At 35.8% G+C, this 25,451-nt stretch overlaps 1 protein-coding gene across 8 annotated transcripts in view; it reads right to left on the reverse strand.

The window, feature by feature from the left end:
* RHOT1 (ras homolog family member T1) overlaps nucleotides 1–25,451 on the reverse strand; it is a 70,228-nt gene that overhangs the window by 16,269 nt on the left and 28,508 nt on the right. For 4 of the 8 annotated variants that reach the window (XM_057501120.1, XM_036914236.2, XM_036914235.2 and 1 more), the window contains 13 exons: nucleotides 24,046–24,154; nucleotides 23,632–23,733; nucleotides 18,080–18,178; nucleotides 17,500–17,608; nucleotides 16,615–16,735; nucleotides 14,339–14,423; nucleotides 13,814–13,959; nucleotides 10,971–11,071; nucleotides 9,431–9,561; nucleotides 8,678–8,761; nucleotides 6,429–6,548; nucleotides 5,259–5,461; nucleotides 2,398–2,520 (listed from right to left, as the gene is read on the reverse strand). In XM_057501120.1, coding sequence (XP_057357103.1) covers nucleotides 2,398–2,520; nucleotides 5,259–5,461; nucleotides 6,429–6,548; nucleotides 8,678–8,761; nucleotides 9,431–9,561; nucleotides 10,971–11,071; nucleotides 13,814–13,959; nucleotides 14,339–14,423; nucleotides 16,615–16,735; nucleotides 17,500–17,608; nucleotides 18,080–18,178; nucleotides 23,632–23,733; nucleotides 24,046–24,154 — 1,533 coding nt within the window. Of the gene's footprint in view, nucleotides 1–2,397; nucleotides 2,521–4,154; nucleotides 4,251–5,258; nucleotides 5,462–6,428; nucleotides 6,549–8,677; nucleotides 8,762–9,430; nucleotides 9,562–10,970; nucleotides 11,072–13,813; nucleotides 13,960–14,338; nucleotides 14,424–16,614; nucleotides 16,736–17,499; nucleotides 17,609–18,079; nucleotides 18,179–23,631; nucleotides 23,734–24,045; nucleotides 24,155–25,451 lie in introns of all 8 variants that reach the window. The other 4 variants (XM_057501122.1, XM_057501123.1, XM_057501121.1 and 1 more) reach the window with 2 other exon arrangements.

A 25,451-nucleotide genomic window follows, 5' to 3' on the forward strand; every position in this document is an offset into this window, starting at 1 on the left:
ATAAGGCACCAAACAGATGTCACTTCCTAACTTCCTATTAAAATAAAAGTACTACACAAATAGATCAGAGGAATGTGGTAGAAATTATAGACTGATTTCTAAAAAGTCCTCCATGAAATCTCTTGTAAAATAATAAGATAACATATGGACTGGATAATAAAATATTTTTAATCGACAGAATAATCTTTTCCCAAGAACTCTGAACCTGTATAATTAAGAAAAAGAGTTCTCCAGCAGAGTATTATAGGGCTTACTTGCTTTAGCATTCTCTCTCTCCCATCTCTGGATATTCAACATTATCTTTTATCAGTCACTTGAGATAAAGAAGATATATCTACCAAATTTGCAAATAACACAATGTGGAGAGAGATATATAATGGAACAAATGACAGAAATAATGTTTGAAATGACTGGGCTAGAACAAATGGATAAAAAAGAATATGACATTTAGTAGAGATACATATGCATCTGTGTTTAGATTTAGAGTCAATTAAAATTTCAACTACACAGAGGGGAGGGGCACTGCCTTAATGGCATTTCATATTAAAAAATCTGGTTTCAATCAACCCCAAGATCAATATGCATCAACAGTGAGATGGGGCTGCTAAAAAGTTAATTCATGCAGTAGATAGGGGCCGCCCTAACTGTGGAACATGACTGCCCACTGTTCTGGACCAGTCACGTCACACCTGGAGCACTGTTCTCTAGTCTCAGTGGCACCTCTTTTAAGAGGTACTCTGAAAACACAAGGAGCTTTCAGATGAGGACAACCAGGAATGAGGAAGTCACTAAACCATCTAATTTAAGAAAAGGCTGAAAGAAATGGGGATGTTCTACCTGGAGAAGAGAAAATTAGGGGAGACATGATGGCCGTCTTCAAATGTCTGAAGGATTGCTATGCTGAAGAGGGAGTAGAATAGTCGTATGTTGTTCTAAAGGGCAGAACTAAAACTAAAGGAGAGAAAGTTACAGGGAAATCATTTCAGTTAAAAAAAAAAAAGCAGAAGCAGAAGTAAAAACCCTTTCTCCAGTAAGGAAAGCCATCAGCAGATAAACAGTGTGCTCTCAGGAAGGCATTCTAATGGGAGGGTAGGCCAGATGAATTCCAGAGTCTCTTCCAACTCCACCATTTCCAACACTGGAGCTCCTGAGTGTTGTTTGGTTTGAACTAGCCTTGCTTTTTCTCAGACAGTCATCATGAAAGAATCTGTCTGTGTTACTGCTTCATAAGGTGCCATTCACAGGACAGTCAGAACTTTACACCAGATGAGTGTGGTGATCTGTTCAAAGCAGTTGCCTTAGATGGCTGCATTCTTATTCCAGGGTTGCTACTGCTCATCACCGAAACTCTTATAGAATTCCTTCAAAGTCAGTTTCTGACTCATGTAAGATATAGTCTCTGTTTCATAGCTACACTTACTATATTCTTGGCAGACACAAACTATCCCACTTATTCACCACAGTCGCAAGCTAGTCCTCAGTGAGAGTTCACTGGCAAACCAAGTAACTGACCCATTTATAACCAAAACCTATTTAGCTTAATCATCCGTCTTAGTCAAGCTCAGTTCCCAATTAACATCTGAATGATTTCAAAAATCCAATTCCTCAGACACATAAAAATGAAACATTAAATACAAATTATTATTACATAGGCTCTTAAATACTCACAGAATGTAAAATCAACTTGAGCAAAGGTAGCAAGACCAGAATAAGAACACAGCCTTCTAAGTTCATTGCTTTGAGGGAATGTACAAATCTTACTATTTTTTTCTTTCTTTTTAAAAGCAGATTATTTTCTAGGCATACTTCATGTTTTGGGCTCAATTATAAAGACCTCAGAAACGAGTACTACAGGTCTTTTTCTCTTTCCATATTCTTTTGAATCTTTAAAGCTGGCTATTGTGCTCATTTCCAGAAATCATGTTCTTTCGAATAAACATTCCAGGTACTTTTTATAGAGGATTTTTCCAAACTCAAGATGTTCACATTAGTATGGTTTTAGTAGATCATACTATTTGAATGTGAGCTAAATACAGGATAACATTTGAGATCAACATGTTTTTTCCTTACTACAAAAGTCCTAATCTATTTCTACAACACTCAACCAAAAGATTTTAATCTCCTTATACATCCTCTAGTATGAAAGATCCTTTAACTTCCTTCCTGAAAAAAATTCCAAAATCTTATTTTATAGTCCCCTAAATGTATCTATTAATTTAAAAGCATTATTAAGGATGATTCCAAAACTAACATTGTCACCACAGTGAGAATTTTAGTGGAAGTTAGTTGGGCATCAGTTGGCTTTGCTGTCTTTATGAGGACCTGTGTAATAGTCATCCACTTTTTTCTTTTGTATTTTAACAGAATGCCTGGTACCCAGTAAATAAAGTTAAGAACCTGTTAAGAACTGCAGTGAAGATTTTGTTCTTTACAGATTGCAGCAAGTCTGAGTTGAGGAAGTTCTGACAGATGCAAAATGTACACCTGTTGCAGGTGCACATACAGCGTAACCGGGCATGGCTGCGAAAACACACAGAAGGACAGGAGTTGAGTTCTTACTTACAGATATGGCACAAGTCAGGGTGCGCCGACTTAAAAAAAAAAAGATTTAGGCATAAGCAACACTAAGGAAAAGGACAGTGTGGGGCATGCTAAAGTTGTGCAGAATTCCACATTTACCAAAAATATAATAAACAGCAATAGCTCCCTGCTCCCTCCCTACAGAAAATCTAAGGAAAATTGGCTAACACTTTTGCTTGTTTTGGAGGGGGGATGGAATTATTATTGAAGAGTTTTAGTGGAATAAATATGCACAGCAATAGATGACACCCTCATCTAAATTAATAAAAAGGAAAACTGAGTAAGCCATAGCACCCACCAAAAGGACAAAATTTGCTAGCATTTAAGTAGTCATTCCCTCCTCCTCCTCCCTCAGCATACACACATGCCTGAAAACCAGGAAGGAAAAGAGCAACAAATACACACAAGAGTCAGAAGACGAGTATATTCAACCCTGAGGAGATATGAACAACATCGTCTTTAATTCATCAAGCACCCTGGCTCCCAAAGGAAATCAAAGTGCTTCATAAATTCCCACTTGAACAAAATATAGGGTTAATTGCATCTGCTACTAAAACACAGCAGCTAAGTATGATAGTATGAAATTCTGGGTAAGGATGTAAATATCAACAATGGATCCAATTGATACTAGCTATGAAATTTAGGGAGGCTTTCTGACTCCTTTCTGGTTGAGTGGAGTTGGACTAGTTGGTACCAGCTCATGGGACAGCCCGTTTCACCTCTGCCCTAACAACCAAAGTAGGGCGTCCTCAATGACTGCTCAGTGGCCAGAGCCACTCAGACATACAAAGCCATCACACCACCCTTGAAGAGGCACTGGCTCAGAATCCACTCAAAAGAGCGCCACCTGATGAATCAATGCCATCACTTCCTGTAAAACCTGAACATTTTTAGAGGCCTCTCGGTCACAGAATCGACCGGATCTGACTTGGCTTAGCTTGTGGGATCTGATGAGGCCGCAGCCTGTGGTGGCACGGCTGTGGAGATTAGCAGCATCCCAATAACGCCTAATGCCCAACATGAAGAAAAACAAGAATTAACTTTTAAAAAATATTCTTACAGGCTCAAGACATCCCTTTTTAAAACTTGACTTGTGATGATGAATATTATCACTGCTACTAAGTCACTGCCAGCTGTCATACTGGAATCCATCTGCTATTTTATAAATTGAATCTTGACTCAACATACATAGGCTCCACCCACCAAAAAGGAGGGATGCAAAGTATGCTTAGCAACAGGGAGATGCTTCATGAGAAGTAGTTTGGAATTAATCATATAAATAAGTGTCCATGTATGTACATTTATCATATACACACACATATACACACATACACATTGCAGTAAAATGTTGTAAAGATGCAGATCTCCACACAGTTACAGGAATTCATAAGATTAAAATAGTGCATTTACATAGTAAAAAGAAACATCCAATATACAGTTAAGCAGTAAGCCTGACCAAGCAGTGCGTTTCTGGATTATTACTAAGTGTTAATTATGGCAAAAGAGGAGATTTGGTCATCTACAAGAAAATGTCAACAAAATCCCACAGAAGCCATAAAGAAAAAGTAACTTACAAAGCAGTTTTTAGAAAGACCCAGATTTTTCTCAAATTCTCTATTCTACCAGTGTTGCCCAAGTCTCGGGAGAGTCTGTCTCTGTAATGATCCTCTCTGTAGATAACATATATGAGAGTTTTAAAGCAAAGGTAAAACAAAAGTAATGTTTTGCTTATTTTATAGTAATAGGAATGACCAGTTTTCCAATATAAATAGAATTCCAAGCTTTTGCTGCACTTTTAAAAATTATTAGTAAATTTAATAGCAGTGAAGTTAACTCTAATTTGAGAAATCTATACAAATTAACACTTTTCTGAAAAACCTCAGCCAGTTTACAGCAATGTTTGATTATTACTCTATTTTATACTTAGTGTTCATAAGAAGAAAAATAATTGAGACTAACATAATAATAAATAGAATAACCTATAAAGTCCTGAGAAACGCACTGCCTGAAAAACTATCTTGTTACAAACACAGAATTTATACAAACACAGTACTTGAGAACACCAGTAAGAACCATGCAATTTTAAGGCAGTTAGTGAACTACAAAGATGACCAGTTATGTGCTTGTGCATATGCATGTATAGATATACAATAAATGTACATAAACTTTGAGACTCTTAACACTTAATGTGAAACACTAAGAGAGTGGGAATTCCAATTACAACTACTTTTTATAGCACTTAAAAAAATCATTATATCCTGAACTCAAACATACCCATAATTTAAACATAAATTAATAAAATTTTAGAATCCTTTATATACTCAGATAAATTAATCAACAGAAAAATAGAAAAGTGAACTTTATGTTCACTTGTAAATGTAAAGCAACATGATGCCAACCCCATTTTACTGGACTATTTTTTTAATGCTAGGTGCGGGGCTGAGTCACAGCCAGCTCAAAACTATTCAAATATTGTCAGAAACCACTGTTTGTATAATTTTATTATGGCACACAAACCAAACCTGCATTTATACCTATTAAATTTGTACCTTCTCACTACAAAGTCTCTTTCTGTTGCTGAACTACTTCTACGTGACAGATTCCACCTTCACGGCTAATAATGGCATGCAATGCTATCATGAACCATGCAACACGAAGATGGCAGAGCAAGTACTTACGGGTACATGGCCATTGTTGTCAATTTAACAAAGACATCTTTACTTGGTGCATCAGCAGTATTGCAAGTGAAGGCTTGTGGTGGAGGCATTTTGTGTTTCCTGCAGAAATCAGTTGGTGAAATACTATATTCTTGTTTAATTTCATGCAGGTCTGACTTTGCAGCTACGATTAAGCAAGGTATTCTGCTGTCCATGAAGTGTTGCTATGGATTAAAAAATAAAATAAAAACTAATGATGAGTTCAAAATTTACTAAACTTAATTAAATGTGCACTAAAAATTTTCTGTGGATAGGCAAAGCATTGATTGTTTAAAAGAGAAAGTGAACTAAGAGGCAAAGATTGATAGTGGTCCAATCAGTCTTTAACATAAGACGAGCACCACTTTTCTAATGCTGTTAACAATACAAAGCTGGAACTATTCTTCAGATTCACTACAATTTGAAAACAAATTTTTCTGTTAAAAAGACACAAAATTTTGGAACAAAAGGAAACCTCTATCCTAAATCTCACTGTTTCCTTTTTTTCATATTACCTCTAGTCCTTAAACATATGCATTTATATATATGTTTATACAGCTGCAATCATACTGGAATACCATTTAAGAACATAATACCGAATCTTCCGTTTTCAGAATTCAAAAGCATTATTTCTAGTGGCTGCTTAATATTCTACTGGATTACTTGACCTTAATTTAGTAAACCATCCTCCTTTTGTTAAGACATTTGGATTATTTCCAGGTTATTCTAGTGATACTAGAGTAAATTGCTTTGTACATATATTTTTTTACTTCTATTCAATCTTTTGATAATCTCAAAGTGACTTAAATTTTCAAGCTTCTGGTTTTCCCCCTTGCTCTGACTATTACTATTCTTAGTGTAACTGACAATATACAATCCACATGCATTCCTAACAGCCAAGACCTTCCATCAATGCACAGGTTCTAAACCAGGAACGTCCATCAGTCACATGTGAAAAAAATATTTTGAACATCTGATGTCTGGAACTCTACCACCTCAGAATGAAACCAGAACCTTTAGGGATAGGACACAGATGTATGTTTTTTAAAAAGCTCCACAAATGATTTTCTTGCGTTTCCCTGGTTAGAAAATTACAATTCCATAAACTTTGTATCAAGTTATACTTAGTTATAGACCAAAAAAGCAACGAACCTTAAAAATCCTGGCACAGTATTCAAAGGATTTGGGGTTACTGACATCATACACCAGGCACACGACATCACAGATAATCTCAGCCTCAGTTAGAAATTCCGATTCTGAGATATCATGCAACTTGTAAAAAGAAAAAGGTAAGGAGAAATGTTAAGTATAATATTGATGTATAACTGGTCATGTTTTATTACTTGTTTAACTCAACTGCCTAATAAAAAAGTGCTAGTTAAACATAACTTTACGGACCATTTTTGGAAGTGAGAAGTATAGACAAACAAGAAGTTTCTGATTTTGTGGATTAAAAATGGTGATTAAAGTTCTACGGAAGGTAACATTTAGTGACTAAAATGTGCTAGGCAGGCCCTTTACATGCATTCTCTACATTATATAGGTAAGAAGACAGGCTAAAGAGATTAAGTCAACTGCCTAAAATAACACATCTAACAAGTCATCAGACCAAAAATTTGAACTCAGATATGATATGATTCCAAGTCTATTTTCTTTCTACCACACCATCTTTTCCCTCCACCAATCAAAAACATAATGCAAAGGACTCTTTACACTAAGGTCTTTGTTCTACTTCACTGTCTACTCTTTTTCAATGTTTATTATAAAATATCTAAAGAAATATCCCATCTATGACATGACAATGATCCAACAAGAGTAAAATTCAGTACTGAGTTATAAAAGATAGTGCATCGTTTATGGAGAAGAAAGGGGAAGTGGAGAGTCAGAAGTGACTCAATATATTCTAAATAAAACACTACTAGAGCATGGGTATTCAGAGACATAAAAGATATCAATTTGCAAAAACCAGTGAGAATAAAAACAGGAAAATTAACTGTCAACAGTATTTACTGAGTATCCAACAAGTAGAACCATATTTATAGAAGAATGAGAAACAAGGGTTAGTAAGAAATTGAAAAAGAAATTTTTTCATAAAGAGTAAAATATGTATAAAATTCAACATGATCATTTGTCAGGCAGAATAAACTAATAAACTATTTCCAAAAAGCAAAAGAAAGGGAAGGAACTTTTTCTTGGAACTATTATTTGTTAGGAGCTTTTCATATTAGCAAATCTAATAAGAAACTTAGGTTCAGAGAGTGTAAGCCATTTATTGAAAGTCAAACAGCTAAGCGACACTTGTGGACCAGGGTTCAAACCAAACTCAGGCTGGATCCAAGGAGAATATATAATCTCTTCCTACTATATTTCATTCTATCTTTTCAGTTCTATCCTTCTTTCATTCATTTTTTGGAATAACAGATTTGGTAACCGAAAGGGTATCTCGCCGCGACCCTCCTTACCCAGAATGACTCAGGAGACAAGGGCCCACACAAGAGATTTTATTATTTGAAGGAGAGAGTGGCTGCCCCAGAGGGAGGGGGTGGGGAGAGAGAGAGAGAGAGGGAGAAGCAGAGAGAGCAGCGGGACAGAGAGAACAGAGAGCAGAGAGCACAGAGAGAGAGGGACAGAGAGCAGGGGGACAGAGACAAAGAGAGAGACAGGGGGGGGCACAGAGAGCAGCGGGACAGAGAGAACAGAGAGCAGAGAGCACAGAGAGAGAGGGAGAGAGAGCAGGGAGAGCAGGGGGACAGAGACAGAGACAAAGAGTGAGACAGAGAGAGAGGGCTGCAGAGAGAGAGACAGAGAGAGGGTAGTGAGACAGACAGACACACAGAGACAGAGACACAGAGAGAGAGGGCAGCAGCGTGGTGCCTTTTATTGTGGATCCGCTCAGCCTGTTGCCTTGGGGGAGGGTCGGGATGTTTAGAGATAAGGCGGGGTAAGCCCAGGCAAGGCCCAGGCATAATTCTCACAGGCTTATGTGCCTGGGACCATGGGGCAAGTGGAGGATAAATTACTATATTCTTACAGTAACTGTGCTCCTCCCTGCTAAATAAAACTCGATTCAGGTTATAGATCTAAGCACTTACACTAAGGTATTCATACAATTTCTAGTCAATAGCAAGGCATACTTTTTTTTAGTAAAAGTAGAAGAAGTAGTAAAAAGGAGGGTTTTGTTCTTTTTTACTTTCTTGTGGTATAGCACACAAATAGATGAATTTTTACTTATATCTATACCCATGTAATCACACAGATCAAGGGAATTAAAATTAATTGTGAAAAAAAAAATCACACAAAAGTTCTACACACAGCCATTAAATTAAACCCAATTATGTTTCCAAAGAGTCAACATAAAAATGTACTTAATAATAATCTTTATATGCCAGAGAAGTTCTTACCAACAAGTATTTCTCTTGTCCATATACATAAACTGTGTTAATTGCATAGTAGGATTTATGATCATCACGAATTTTCTTCTGCCTCTGAAACCAACCAAAAATCTCAATATTCACAGCTAGAAATTCAGTAACCAGTTTTCATTAACATATACACTCTGCATATATGTGTGGGTGTGTTATAAATAAAAGGGCATTCTTCACTACACTATGCATTATTTATCACTACAAAAGGGATATTGACTTTCTGTTTCTTAGTTCTTAAGGTCTAAGACAAAAGATGCATTTGTTCTGCATAAAATGAAAGCAGTAGCTGAAAAGGAAGTAAACCGTATTATTGAAAATGTATTCCAGAGCCAACTGCTGGCAATTCTCATTATACTATGATGTGGTCTGATATGAGACTCATCTGGAAATACATCAGTCTCTTAAGGAAGCAGTCAGAAATGGGTATCAGTATTCAATTCAAAATATTTACTGTATATTTACTTCCTGCCAAGCACATGTGTATTTATTTAATTCCCATCTAAACAGTGGTTTAAAAAAAGAAACAACAAATGATAGCTAACATCAATAAAACAAAGATAAAGCCAGTTCAACAGGATTATTGTTACACTTTATATTGTTCTTTACTGATATACAAAGGTCATTGAGTTCTAGTAATCATCTAAGAAGGTTAACGGCTACGAAAAGATTACATAAGCTTGTGACTATAAAAATGTGTTGGATAAAGTTCTATTTTCTGAGAACTCTCACCATTAGGTTTCTTCCAAGAAGAGCCTGAAGAACTCCACTTTTCCCACAGTTTTTCATCCCAATTACATTACATCTGAACACATTTCTTTGAGTCTGTTTTTTCTGAAGGTCTATCTTTTTATCTCTTGTTACTAAAACAAACAAAAACCTAATTACATACCACTTAGACTCACTGAACCTCCACTGTGCGTTCTGCAAAATATGGTATTGCTATTCATCACTTCTTTGAAGTATTTAATCAGTAAACAAACAATGTAAAATAGTGAAGCTGTATATGAAATAAAGTACTAAATCTAATAAGAAGGGCCCCAGTTAGTGGAAAAGATGTATTTCTGAAAATTGGCTGTAAAGTGAACTCCTAGAAACCAAATGATATTTATTTCCTCATAAAGTAGTACATTTTCATAAGGAAAGTGATATCCTAAAGATGAATGAAAATTACAATGACTATAGCTAACAGCATATCCCATCTATTTTTTTCTGTGATAAGTTATTGTCAGAACAAATTATAACTACAAGATGCTATCTCACATTTGCACTCTCCTGGATCTATAAATGGGAAAAGGATATGCACTCTGGGGTTAACTGGCCTTTCAAATGTAAATCTACACAAGATGTAGGCCAGAAAACAATGCTCTATCAGTAGAGAAATGGCATCTCTCTTCCTGAGGGAAAGAGATCTCCTTAGGCTGGACCCAAAGATTCAACTACAACAAAGTTCATTATTTATAGTAGCAACAGACTGATAGTAATAAAAAACACACAGTACTTCTGGGATAAATAAGTTATAGAACATCCATATGATGAAACATTAACATTCAAGACATGTAAAAGTACACTTATTGATATACAAAGACGTCCACAATATTTTGCTGATTCAAAAAACCTCATGCTGGCTATCAATTAGCTCCTTACTCTTTGACACTGAATTAAATACTGTCTAATTCGTTAAGTACTTTAAAGAGTACTTGCTCTGTCAATTTAAGATTGGTTGTCTTCTTGTGCTGGGGCTTCCTGTAAAATATGGCATTTGCCCCTCCACCAATTAGGATATGAGAAACTCTTACAGCAATCAGTTCCCTAATTTATTTCCAGTAGTGAAATGGGTTTTCTTAAAGCACATTGCTTCCCAAGAATTACAAGATCTGTGACAGATTTATTAATGTGGGAAATGGTTACAAAGCCAAAAGATGTACAATTAGTTGAGTATCAGGATTATGTGTTAACAGACACTGTTTTTAATGTTTAAAGAAAATTAAAACACAAGATAGACTCGTCAATAAATACTTTCAATGCCCACAGCCTTCCCTGGTTTTCACCAGTGTAGGACCGTCAGTGTAAACTACAAGTAAAATTTCTACTGTTTCTTGATAATAAAACCAAGCATCTCGACTCAAAAGAAATTACCAAATCACAGGGAAAACAGAGGGCAGACAAGGAAACTAATGAAGATGAATTTATTTTCATTCTTTTTAAACAAATGAAACCGGAGTCTGAAAAATGTTTCTAATCAGGATCCAAATAGTATTCAATTACTTACCTGTAATGGCAGAAGCTTGAGACTCTTGTTCAGTCAATATTGAATAGCCTAGATAGCCCAAATACTCCAGGCACCTCTGTACATCTAAGTAGGTCGTAAGCCTAGGGAAAGGGAAGAGTTTGAAATGTGATAAGTTCCTAAATGAACATTTATGGAAAAAAAATTCCAACAGTTTAAATAATTACATCACCAGACCTAGATCATTTCTGTCAGACGTCTTCAATGTCCTGGTGCCCAACCATGGATATTCCTATACTGACATTCTTAAGCAGAGAAGAAAGGGAGGAGATTGAAAGACGGGGGCAAGAGATGGGGGGATTTCTCTTATCTACTGCACCTGCCCAAAGAGAGCAAAGTTTCAAAGATGAGCAGTGAACTGCTGATAAAATCTAGAGTGGGGAAATTTTACATTATCTGCTTCCCTCATTACATAGTATACTTAATGAAAATTGAAAGGTTTGCAAAACGTGCAAAAATAACTGAAAGTCACATGAAATTAGCAAGACTTTCTCAGGATGTGAAAAAGAACAGGTCCTGATGCTAAGAAAGCCTCACCAAGGTTAAAATAATTATGTCATCATGCATGACCAAAGGATTTCCTTAGCATAGACACAGTCAACTATGCTGTTTATCTGCTAGATTGCAGACAAACCCTAAGTCTGCATTCAAAACAACACAAAAAATTCAAAGTAAGTGTTCAGTGTCAAGTATGCTCTCCCCACATTCTGAAGATGTAAGAATTGTACACTAGCAATGTTTCTAATTCACTTTATCAAAAACGTATTGTGTGGTGACCTCCAATGAGTTCTACACAAGGGTATAAAGGGCATATAAAAGTGTAAGCAAAGGGTCTGTTTGTGTTTATACAGAGGATCAAAGCCTAATTGGGCTACCCCGAAAATGAACTAAGATACGATATGAAAAAGAACTTCCAACATCAGCACTCTCTGGAAGACTCATGCCAGAAGATGATCATCAAAAAACCCCAACAAAGATCCACGCACTGCTACAGCTGTAGATGCACTCATCCCACCAGTTCCTGGACTTGCCATGGGAATGAAGAAGGAGATATCTAAGCTGGCCTGTGCATACAGTAAAACAACAAATTTGACTGGATCTATACTGTTGGAACTCAACCAAGAATTAGGAGAAGTGCAAATTGTAGCGCTCCAAAATCTTACAACTACAGACTATTTACTGTTAAAAGAACATATGGGATGTGAACAGTCCCCAGGAATGGGTTGTTTTAATTTGTCTGATTTCTCTCAGACTGTTCAAGCTCAGTTGGACAATATCCACCATATCATAGATAAGTTTTCACAAATGCCTAAGGTGCCTAACTGGTTTTCTTGGTTTCACTGGAGATGGCTGGTAATTACAGGTATGCTTTGGTTATGTAACTATACTCCTACTATGTTAATGTGTGTGCGCAATTTAATTAGTAGTTTAAAACCTATACATGCTGAAGTTACTCTACAAGAAGATATGTCAAAGAAATAATCAATCTTCCCATGTTTTCTTCCGCCTGCTACTTCTATAGCTTTTCTTCTTTCTTCCTAATTACAACCCTCAAATAGAATTCGTGCCTCATATCAAATTTACCGAGTATCATAATTCTTCCAAGTGGTAAAACACCTCAAGACAAATGCTGGGCATAGAAGCCACAGGGCATAAATATGCAAAGAAGTAAAAAGCTAACGTTTTCAAACAATAAGGCTTCTCTCTCACTTACCAACTTTACATTTCCCTGTATGGCCCCGGAAGATGACTGGTTAGCCAGAGACGGGTAAGATTCCTCAAGGGAGGAACAACCTAAGACAGGCACAGTCGCAGGGGGGTCATCAGGTGAGAAATTGGGGATCAACAGAGGTGACGCTTAGAACCTCAGCCCCCCGTTCTGAGAGAAATCTTCTGCATACCTGGATGTTTTATTGCCCATGTCTAGCTTGGATTAACACATAGTCTGCAGGCACACACCTGATCATCTACATTTGCTCTCTTACAACACTAAACTATGTTTTCTACCTTTATCTTATATCTACCTACCACTTCAGCATTTTATTAAAAATAATAATAATAAAGAGAGAAATGTGGAATCCACATATAAATCAAGTATAAAAATCAAATGAGTATTCATATTTGGACTGACTGTTTATAGTTCATAATGCATGAGCAAAACCAAAAGTTTCTGTGATGACTTGTACTGTTCACCATGTAACTTATTCACTATGTAAGAATTTGTTCTCCATGTAAGAACTTGTTTGTTATGCTTCAGAAGATTGGAGACTGACGAAAATTAGGCTTGGGGTGGATTAATGATTGTGCATTGAGCATTGACTCCCCTATACAGAATTTTATTATTGTTAACAACCATTTGATCAATAAATATGAGAGATGCCCTCACACACACACAAAAAAAAGTACACACTTCCAATTGCAAAATAAATAAGTAACTGGGATGTAATGTATAGTATAAGGAATATAGTCAAAATATTGTAACAACTTGGTATGGTGATAGCTCGTACCTAGAATTATCATGTATATAAATGTTGAATCACTGTGTTGTACACCTGAAACTAATGTAATGTAATACTGTGTGTCAACTACCCTTCAATAAAAAATAATTATCTAAAAAAAAAAAAGCAAATGCACCCTTTCATAATAAATGTATGGAACATCTGAAGTTCATCTTAGAGACTGTAGCAGTACTATAAATCCTACTTACAGCAGTTACAATCAAAGCATTTCGTAAAATCTAACAAACTTAGAAAAGGATGAATGTAATGCACCCTGACTTTAAACTAGCTGTAACTCTGGAGGAAACAGGTGAGCTCTATACTTACGTCCACTGGGAAAGGAATCCCTGGTAGGTTATCCAGCCTCTTTCATTTGTACAAACTGTGTTATTCACATCTGGCCCCCAAGGTATATAAGGGAAAACTTTAAACAAATCTTTAAGTTCATCAGGTGACAAAGCACAGTCTCTATCCTGAAGATAACAGAAGGAAGTATAAATAACGTTTAGATATCTAACATAATTCCCAAAGACAGGAGGCTCCTAGGGTAGTAAAGCTATGTTTTTAAAAACTAACAAATGAAAAGAAATTTTACATTTTACCAAGAAAATTTTACATGTACATAAGAAAACCTATGCAGGAGTCTACCAGAAACTACAGACTTTTTCATCTCAAGAAAACAATAAAAGTAAATAAATAAAACAAAGCATTTTTTGCTTGTTTACCTTAAGAGAGTTTGAGCAGTTTTGGGCTATGTCACATGAGCCACATAGCTAAAGGGAACTCAGTTAAATCATTCCCTAAAAAAATATTTTAATCATATATCATGGCAAACTGCAGCTAAAAGCTTACCAAATCATGCTTGTCAAAGGTGCTTTGGAGAAACAAATATGCATGGTGATTTAATTCAGTAGTGCAATCAGGAGGTATTTTTAGCCTGTTGATGAAAAAAAAAATTACGAGTAAAATAAATCATTAATCAAATATTAAAATTTAAGAAATGAATATAAAACTGCAACAAGCCTTTTTGTGGAATGACACCATTTACAAAATATCTTTGCTGGAACCTTTTAGACTTTCCCAGGGAAAGTCAATGCAATGACAATCCTCAGAAGAGTTGTAATAATGCTCATTTTGTGCTGACATATAAAGTTTTCTTAAATATCTGAAGGGCAAGTTGAAATGAAAATTTTATTAATAATACTCATTAAAATATAACGGGTTCTTCCTAAAAACAAATCAGTAAGTCAAAATTATGGGTTTTATACAATGCCAACATTGTAATGAGTCAAAAATGAAGCAAAGAGATGTTATTTCTGCCTGTTTTGACTTTTTTGACCCACCCTAAAATTCAGTTCAATAAACACTGATCAAATGCACTGAGTTGGGAACTACGGACATAAAAACAAGATATGCTCCCTACCTCTAAGTCACCACATTCAAGAGGGAGACAGACCACAAACAGATAAACTCACTATCTCAACAGAATGAGATGAGTGCTGAGTACAGGTAAGCTGAGGATGCAAGGAGAGCCCACCTAAGAGGGAATGTCTCTGGCTGAGGTGGGAAGGTACCAGCACTGTCACCTGCACTGAGACTTGAAGGATAAAAGGCATTAATTAGGTTGGGGGGAGAGGGAGGAATAGAGTGAAAATACCATGGGCAAAAGCCTGTAGTAGTAAACAACATAGGATTGGTAGACTATAAATAGTTTAGTATTTACTTCTAGAATGAAGGCAGGGAGTAAGCATGACCAGAGCAGATCACAAATGACCTTCAATATCAAGTTAAGAAGCTTGGGCCTTATCCTGTCTTGAAGGGAAGTGACCTGGCCCAATCGGTATGTATATATATATTAATCTAGAAGCAATGTGAAGGAGAGAGTCAGAGAGTTTAATAAGAAGGCTAGAAAGATTCAAGTGGTGGCTCCAAGGGGCTATTTTGCAGAAAAAGGCAGAGAGCGTAAAGAAATTCAGAGATACTTGTGTAAGCCACAAAGCCATAAGAGATGGAGTTTCTTCACTGTCATACTTAAAAAAATAAGCAACCTCATGTAGAATTTATCTACCCATGTAAATGGCACAGAAAAGCAAGCTTGATGAAAGGTCCTGGGACAAATTCATTCATTCAATATTTATTTACTGAAAAATCTGGGAAATTACTTGAGCTAAGATTTAATAATTTGACAAGGGAAGTTTCCATTTTGAACTGATTAATGGACAAGGAATTCAACCAGAAAGAACTTTGCTTCCTCAATGGCAAGGATGGAAAAAACATCTTTCTGAACCTCTACATATATAGGTAGGGGTGTTAATGCTAAAATAAAACAGGACAACATGAAGATAACATGCCACTAAAAAGATGAATAAGAAAAGCCGAAGACTCAAAGGCCAGATCTTGGGAAGTCACTTCGTTGAAAAGCCCACTTCCCTGGGGTACAGGAGAGGTACCCTACAGCCAGGCAGTCTCCTGTTTCAGGGTGACACTGGGTCCCATTTTTAAGCAAAGAGAACTTAGATATATCATCATCTAAAGGAAAATAACCACAAATAGACTAGTTGTTTGGGAAAAATAATTATTTTATTCTGAGCTAAGAAGAGGTCATAAAACTTGGGGAGGAGAACTAATGCAAAGTAAAGACAAATGCTGACCAATGTATCTCTTATCTCTTGACTCCAAACAAGTTTGTCTAGCATCTTTTATCTCCTTTCTCAGTAAAATGAATAAAAGGAGATACTTGTATTCTCCATGAGAAGAAGAGGAAAAGTTTGAGCCATATAAACCAGTGGTTTATATGCTATAAACCAGTGGTTCTCAACTGGAGATGACTTAGCTCCGGAAGGAACATTTGGCAATTTCTAGAGACATTAGATATTTTCAAATGTCACAACTGGGGGAGGAGGCATCTAAGAATGTGCTAAACATCCTACAGTGTGTGGGACAGACCCTACCTACAACAAATAATTATCTGGTATAAAATGTCAAAAATGCCAAGGTTGAAAAATCCTGCTATAAAAACTTCTCTATAAATCTAAATTATTCCTGAGTAGCTGAAAGCCTACCTATGTGCTAAATAAAACTAAAAATACTTGGCAAGTGAAATCAGTTAGAAAGCCAAAGGTACATACAAGGGGAATAAATATTCAGGTGTCAAATCCAAATCATCATCATAACCAAATCGTCGAAGCACAGTCCAAGTTGTTTCATGTCTCCCTCTCTGGATAAAAAGTGTGTGTAAAAAAAGAAAACCTGAAATAAAATAAATTAGTAAATATAGTTGATATGCAAAAGGGTACAGGGTCACATGGGGTAACAACATGCAACACACAGCAAGAGCTGGATTCATGAACATACACATGCTAGTTTTGCATATTGAAGGTCAAAACAAAACAAAGTTCAAGTGTACGAATGAATGAAACAGAGCTAATTTCAGAATCATTTTACATACACAGGCCGGCAAGAGACGGTACTGGATGAAAGGGACAAAACACATCCCAAAGAGTACGCCGACAGTCACAAAGTTATGATAAAAACAAATGAAGTCACTCCATAGATCTTTACACTTATTTCTACAATGGAGAACTGTGACTTTCAATTTCATTTCTTATTTCACTGTGGCTCTGTAACATATTCTACAGGGAACATTCTGTGCTTAGTAAGTTTGACTGGTAGACAAGTCTTCCCTAAAATTAACTTCTACATAAAGGATGTTTATGAGTAGGAAGGATTTTAAGATAATCTTTTTGTTTCAGAAATCTCTTTCCCTCAGGTGGACTTCTGCATTCCTGAGATCCAACCCATTTCCCCACCTCTAAGTTATGCTGACAGACAGTAAGGATAACTCTCCCCACCAATGGCCTGTCTCTTCCAACATTTAAATATCCAAGTTAGATCTTAGGCAGATTAGTAAATACTAACATATCCTTAAAGTATAAATAATGCTATAAAGACCTTGCCTTTGGCCAAATCCTGAAAGTATTAAGCTCAAAAGGGAGATCACACCATTCACCTACCTTTCAGTGTCAGTCCACTATCAGCCACACCATCACTAATATGTTTTCTGACTACATTTTTGACATCTTCCAGAGCTTGAGGAGCTAATGGAGTGTTGAAACAAATTCTCTAGCAAAAAACATAAAAATAAATTTGGTAACAAATCAGCACTAGACCACAAATAATACAGATTTATTAATCTACAAAGCAACTTTAAATGAAAGAGTTGCAACCAAAAGAAACAAATTACTTTGTATTACTAAAGTAAAACATGTCGTCCTTAGAAGAAACTTTCCCTACTCCTCCTCCATAAAACACAAGAGCTCTTTGTAAAGCTATACTGCACAAACCAAGAAAAATAATTCAGTTTGGATTTCAAGTCACCCTGAGTATACCCATTGTGTACTAAGAAATGACACTATCAAAAGAGCCTCCTCAATTCTTGTACATAAGAAAAATTTAGTATCTTAGGGAAAGACAAATAGCTTGATATGAAAGATCGTTTTACAGTTTATCAATAAATTATTATTTAAGATAATAAATTTTTTCACAGCTTTTCTCAGGGAAAATATGCAAATGTCTATAAAAGAAGAGGGCTACCTGAAAGAAGTTGAGCTCAGCATCATTCAGAGTACCATCATTATCTTGATCTGATATTTTAAATATACGAGTAAGGGCTTTTATACAGGCTGGTTTCATCTGTAATTCATTGAGAAAAGATACATTTGTTTTAATTAAAATAGTAGGATCTTTAACTATGATTTTCATTAAGTAATGTTAAGAATAATTCTGTTTTCACTGTCAAATACACAAATCAAATACAACCAACAAGAAAAATGAACCAAAGCAAAGCCATTTGCTTTCATACCCAAATTTCTGTAAGTAAATGAGGCAATATTTACTTGGACTGCTGTGTAGAATAGTTCAAACTCTCCCCTCATTACCATGAATCCTCCAAGGATGGGCAAAAGAAAATTTCACCTTCAGAGAAGATTCATTCTCTCAGTCACACATATAAGAAACAAGTACCTATGTATGCTCCCTGTCATTCCATAAAGAATTTGAGCTGACTTAGAACACTACCAAAGGTTTCCTTTCCAACCTTCTGGTTTTCTTTCCCCAGCCTGCCCAAGCAACCTTCTGGTAGCAGACTGGGGACTAAATGTTTTCATCTGAAGGGGTGTGTGTGTCAAAGTTGGATATAAAATGTGCTCATTCACAAACAGGTGGCAAAGAACACTGGTTGGAAAGTATAAAAGCCTTTTATTAATGTCCTATTATAAGAATTACTTACATTTAAAAAATAACCTTGCCCTCTGTGACTCTGTAAAACTTTTATAAGTAATACTGCTGAAAATATATTTCTACAACTTCCTTAACTTTTGTTTTAGGATTTATAATGAGTACAACAAATATCTGACTATTAAACACTAGGTATTTGACTATTAAAAATAAGGCCCACATGCTTCTAATCTGTTTAATTGCTATAGGATAGTCACCAACAACAATTTTGAGAAAACAAAATTTTCAGGAAGATCTTTGAGCACTATGTAAGCTTGGAGGTAAATTTCTTATGGACACATTTGAAATAGAGAATGAGGTGTCAAGGTAAGGAAATGTGTACTTATTAACCTCAGTATTATGGCTTTCCAGGGCAAACAGTAACGATGCATTTGGATCATGCTTACCAGACTCAAATGTAGAAAAAAATTCTTTTAAAAACAGGAAAGGAAACACTTGTCTTCCCAAACATACAATACACAATCCCTTTTTGTTTTAAATGGGGTCTCTAGAAGAGCAATTTGGTACAGCAAACAAGAGAAAAAACCTAAGATTAGAAAGAACTGAGAAAAGCAAGAAATTCAGAAAGCGCTGGATAGGGCTTATCTGTAAAAGACTATTAAATGCACTATAACTTACAATGTCTACAATCATGGGTGATTTTTAAAAAATAAAGAATGCTAAGATATTGCTTCTATAAATAAATGTGATCCTAATATTAGATACTCAAGATTAATAGAGACTACATCGTTATATTTACTCTTTTAAAAATCTGTTATACAACCTAAATGTTTCAAAAGGAGCGATAGCTAGAATTGTTTTAAAGTATCTAAAAATTATTTTGTGCAAGTGGTATTTCCTCACATCATATAAAGCTACATTAAAAAAAAGCAATTTGAGGAAAACTAAAGTGGTGCTTTTTTCATCAAAGATTAAAATGCATCAGAAGCTAAAAGTGTTCTAAAAGTACTGACTTCATGTGATATTTAAATATTTACCATCCTAAAAATATAACACAAAACTATGACTACTTATGAGAAGTATTAAAAATCATATCCCAGAAAAGCTATAAAAAAATTTACAGTAGTAAAATGAACTCGCTTCACTGATAAGTAATCTAAACTTTCACACAGTAAACACAAGAGTCACATTTTCATTATTAGGTAAACAGAGGACTCTATAGGTCAGACTAACCATAATTAGAAACATATTTACAGTTCAGGCTTTAATTTTTGAATATGATCTTTTTGATGATTCTACCTCAAATCTGTGTTAAAAGTTTATTATTTTTGTCTAAACAAAAGATTCTGGGTTAAGCTTAGACTCAAAAGTGTGTACTTGTGTGAAACAAGGTAAAAGTATCTAAAAATTACAGATTTTTCTTCAGGCAGGTCCACTTAAGAAACAAATAACAGATGGTGGTAGAAATTTACTCTTATGGGATTGAGGGAAGGGGAAAGGTGACTAGAAGATAAGCAAAACTAGTAATAGGCCTAAGAAAAAAAGTAGCAATTAAAGAACTGATAAGAAACTAATAGGGAGGATCTAATGTACTGCTAGGATAAGGCCTTACAGGTAAATCTCTATGAGACTGTTTCTTAAATTTCCTGAATCAGAATGGAATTGGGGTTTTAACATGTATGCCTGGTAACTATTATGAAGTGAATCAGGGAAATACTGGATTAAGAGTAAATTAGAAAGAAGCATTCCAATTAAGGAACAGTAAACCAGGATTAAGGAAGAGTAAATTAGGGTCAGATTAAAGGATAACTAAGATTAATTACAGAGGTCTTTCTCTGTAAAGGGCCACATAGCAGGTATTTTAGGCTTTGGGGGCCAACAGGCAAAATCATGGATATCGTGTAGGTATACAGCAAGAGAGAATCAAATTCCACAAAGTTTTTATTGACAAAATTCAAAATATAATAACTGAGTATAAATTTGACATACAGGTCTACTAATAAGAAGAATGGAATTCTTTCTGGATGGATATATTTTGCTTAATTGAAGCTGAAAGATAATGTTCCCTACCATGAAAACCAATTGAAGTATTCACTTGTTGCTGCTGATCTACTATAAGATTTTACATATTTCATCTTTGAAAATGTCTTTTTGCATAGATAATACCTTATCAACACTGATACACATCCATAAACATACACTTTTAATCACTGCTTAGAAAGCATTATAGAATTATATTAGATTCTTGCTATTTGGCTGTTAGCATGTCATCACACTGCAGATTAATCAGTTCCAACTGAAGATTAGGTGGAAGACCCTTAACTGCACAGTCACGTGGATTTGAAATCTGGAAATTTCCTTTGCACTTGCATTGAGGTCCCCCCCACAAAAAGATGCTGGAACTAAAGTTTGAGCTCAGAAAATATATCTGCTTTGCCATCTATAAATCCACATACTTCATTTCTTATATTTGCATGATAGATTATAATGAACTGATAATAAAAAATAAAATGTCATATTACAGTAGTACACATGGTACTTGAAATTCCGTTGGGTTGTAACTGTCTTGGTGCAACCTGCAGTGCTCTGAGCAGCAGCACAGTAATGGGCATCATGTACGAGCTCTGTTGCAACTACTCAGCTCTGCCTTTGAGTAGTATGAATGATGAAAGCAGTCACAAACATAAAGGAATGGGTGTGACTGAACTGCAACACTTTATGAATGAAATCTGAACATCATATTATTTCCTGTATGACAAAATATTATTTTTTGATTTTTTTTTGACCATTGAAAAACATAATGTATTCTTAGCTCACAGGCTGTACAAAAACAGGTGGCACATCACATGTGGCCCAGAGGTCACAGTCAGCCAACCACTCACCTGTGCTATAAATTTTCCTGAAAAAAAAATTCAAAATATTCCATTTATTATTTTTTAAAAGCTCAACAATAAAAAGACAAATTACTTAAGAAATGGAAAAGCAGAAAGGGGAACCCTCCTACACTGCTTGTGGAAAGCAATATTGAGGTTCCTCAAAAAAACTAAAAATAGAAATACCATTTGACCCGGGAGCTCCACTCCTAGGAATTTACCCTAAGAATACAAGTTCTCGGATTCAAAAAGACATACACGCCCCTATGTTTATCACAGCACTATTTACAATAGCCAAGATATGGAAGCAACCTAAGTGTCCATCAGTAGATGAATGGATAAAGAAGATGTGGTACATATACACAATGGAATATATTCAGCCATAAGAAGAAAACAAATCCTACCATTTGCAACATATGGATGGAGCTAGAGGGTATTATGCTCAGTGAAATAAGTCAGGCAGAGAAAGACAAATACCAAATGATTTCCCTCATTTGTGGAGTATGAGAACGAAGCAAAACTGAAGGAACAAAATAGCAGCAGACTCACAGACTCCAAGAAGGGACTAGTGGTTACTAAAAGGGAGGGGTGAGGGGGTGCGGGTGGGGAGGGAGGGAGAAGGGTATTGAGGGGTATCATGATTAGTTCCCATGGTGTGTGTGGGGTCACGAGGAAGACAGTGTAGCACAGAGAAGACAAGCAGTGACTCTGTGGCATCTTACTACACTGATGGACAGTGACTGCAATGGGGTATGGGGGGCGTGGGGGATGTGATAATAAGAGTGAATGTAGTAACCACATTGTTTTTCTTGTGAAACCTTCATAAGATTGTATATCAATGATACCTTAATAAAAAAATTAATTAATTAAAAGAAATGGGAAAAAACTTAAACAGACATTCCCCCAAAGAAGATATACAAATGACCAATGAGCACATGAAAAATGTTCAAATGATTAGCCATCAGGGAAATGCAAATCAAAACAATACCCTCATACAGTTTGGTGATTCCTCAATAAGTTAAACACAGAAATCCTACTTTATCTAGCAATTCCACTCCTAAATATATGCTCAAAAGAACTGAAAAGAAGTATTGTAACTTGTATGTGGCTGCTCATAGCAGCCTATTCATACACAAAAAGTGAAACAATCTAAATGTCCATCAGCAGATGTATGGATAAACAAAATGTAGTGTGTCCATATAAGGAAATATTTGGCTAGAAAAAGAAATGAAATATTAATACATGCTACAACATGGATGTATATTGAAAATATTAAAGCCAGACACAAAAGACCACATATTATATGACTCCATTTATATGAAATGTCCAGAATAGGCAGATCAGTAGAGACAGAAAGTAAATCAGTTGCCAAGAGCTGGTGGAAAGGGAGAGTGGGAGTGACTGTCAATGGGTACAGGGTTTCTTTTTGGGGTGATGAAATGCTCTGGAATTAGCCAGTGGTGATAAATGCACAACTTTATGAATATACCAAAAAAAAAACTGAATTGTACACTTTAAAGGCTGAATTTTATGGTATCATGAGTTATATCCCAATAAAAACTAATTTAAAAAGGCTATGACAAATATGGTTAAATTTTTAGACCCTTCATTGAGGAATTATTATATTACTTATGAAACAAAAGACAGTACTCAAACTGTACTACATGTTGTACCCATGTCAAATAACTACACAAGTTTTTTGTTTGTGTGTGTTTTTAAGTATGTGGATTTCATAATAGCAAAGCAAGTAGACCATTAGCTAGACTCTGGACTTTTTGTTGTTACTGTTGCCAATTCTTCTGCTGGTTTAATGGCATTTCCTGAAATAGTATTTGATCTGAAATACAACTCTGAGTATTTAATGTGAATGTCTTTGAAGAAAAGTACCTAGAAATGTAATAGTTTAATAAACAATAAATTGAAATTTCAACAGTTTAAAAGAATACTGAAGAGTAACTAAAAATCACTACCCTACTAGTTACCACCTACACATTCCAGCCTCTACTAACAACTCCTGGGGGACAGCAGGGTGCTTACCTCCTTCTCCTCCGGGCAGTACAGGGGCCCTGTAGGATGAAGAACAGCTTTCTGTGCATAATAAAAGAGTTCTGATATGTTCTTCAGGTTTTTTGCCGAACACTGAAAATAAAGTTTAGAGCTTTATACTCTGGAAGCAATTATGAAAGCTAAAAACAACTTTAAACTATCAATATATGGTAATAATAAGATTCCCTGAAGAAACTGAAAAAATGCATTTTTGTGGATATCACAATATTAACGCCTACAAAGAGCTCAGAGACCAACTCCACATTCTCTGTTTTATTTGGTTTACGTGACTTCACAAACAACATGAAATACAGTCTATCCCACATTTTCTCACTTCCTATTCTGAAGCTCAATTTAGGGAGAATTCACCAACAGTCAACTTCAAAACTAAATGATAAGGCATACCTCCACACAGGTTTCTATTTCTGTGTATTGGTTCATAATGGGAAGGATGGTCTCCATACTACTGTATTCCACCAGATCAGATTTGTTCCCAACCAATATCAAAGGCAGCCTAAAATAAACAGGGCACATTTTAATAATAAGGAAGGCAAAAGACATCAAGTTTATATTTTAATGTACATCAGAGCCCATTCTAACTAATAAGCTTTACTTCTCTCCCCAACATGAACCCTCACCCCCCTAGAGAGCATGTTCATTGTCCACAAATGTTTACGTTTACAAGCCAGGGACAGTTCTAGTCATTAAGGACACAAGACAGACAAGGTCTCTGCCCATGCAAATAGTGAAAATCAGAAAAATGGACAATAGGCAAATAAAAAATGAGACATTTCCCAATTCCTTAAGTGCTATGAAGGAAATAAACAGGAGGATATGGGATACAGAAATGGGAGAGAACTAATAATATATGATAATCAGGGGGAAATCTCTCTGACAAGGCAGCATTTGAGCCACGGAGTGAAGACTGAAATGGAATCTGTTGTGTCAAAGGACCAGGGAAGAGCTGGCTGGAAGAAGGGACAGCACGGGCAAAGGCCCCGAACTGCAGCAACATCCTGGTGAGTCTGAAGAACAGAAAAATGCCTGAGAGGCGGGAGAGCGCTGAACAAAGAGGAAGAGGTACGAAACAGGGTTGGAGAGAGAAGCAAAGGCCAGACTGTACAGACTTACAACTGCAGCATGGAGTTTGTGTTTTATTGTTAAGTATGAAATGGGAAGCCACTGAAGAGTTATAAGTAAGGGGATGAAGTGATCTAATGGACCTTTTAAATATAGTCATTAGTTATCTTTTAGACATACAAACTGAAATATTTACAGTAAGATATGATGTCTTGATTTATTCAAAATGATGACAATTGGAGAGGCAATAAATGAAATAATACTGGCTGTAGTCAATCATTGTTGAGGCTGGATGACAGAATCAGAGGGATTCAGTATACTATTCTCTCTACTTTTGATCATGTTTGATTTTTTTCAGTAACAAAGTTTTTTAAAAATGTGGTGGCTTAGATTAGGGCAGTGAAGATGGAGAGAAAATATTCAGATTTATGTTTTAGAAGTAGAACTGGTAAGAGCAACTGAAAGATACAGAGGTTGAGGGAAAGACAGAAATAAAGAAAAATACCCTGGTATTTGGCTGGACAAAATGGGTATTTCTCCAGAGACAGAAAAGTTTGATTTTGGGGGCTGAAGGTGGAGAGCAGGCAGAGAATTAAGGATTAAGTTTTAAACAAATTAAATCTGACAGGCCTATCAAATCTAAATAGGGATTATCAAGGAGAACTAGGCTACTGGAGACCTGTTATTTGTGCATCTTGCAAGAGAGCTTGGAAGGAAAGCAGATCATCTTG

Source organism: Manis pentadactyla, chromosome 4, assembly GCF_030020395.1.
Source record: "Manis pentadactyla isolate mManPen7 chromosome 4, mManPen7.hap1, whole genome shotgun sequence".
Classification (NCBI taxonomy): domain Eukaryota; kingdom Metazoa; phylum Chordata; class Mammalia; order Pholidota; family Manidae; genus Manis; species Manis pentadactyla.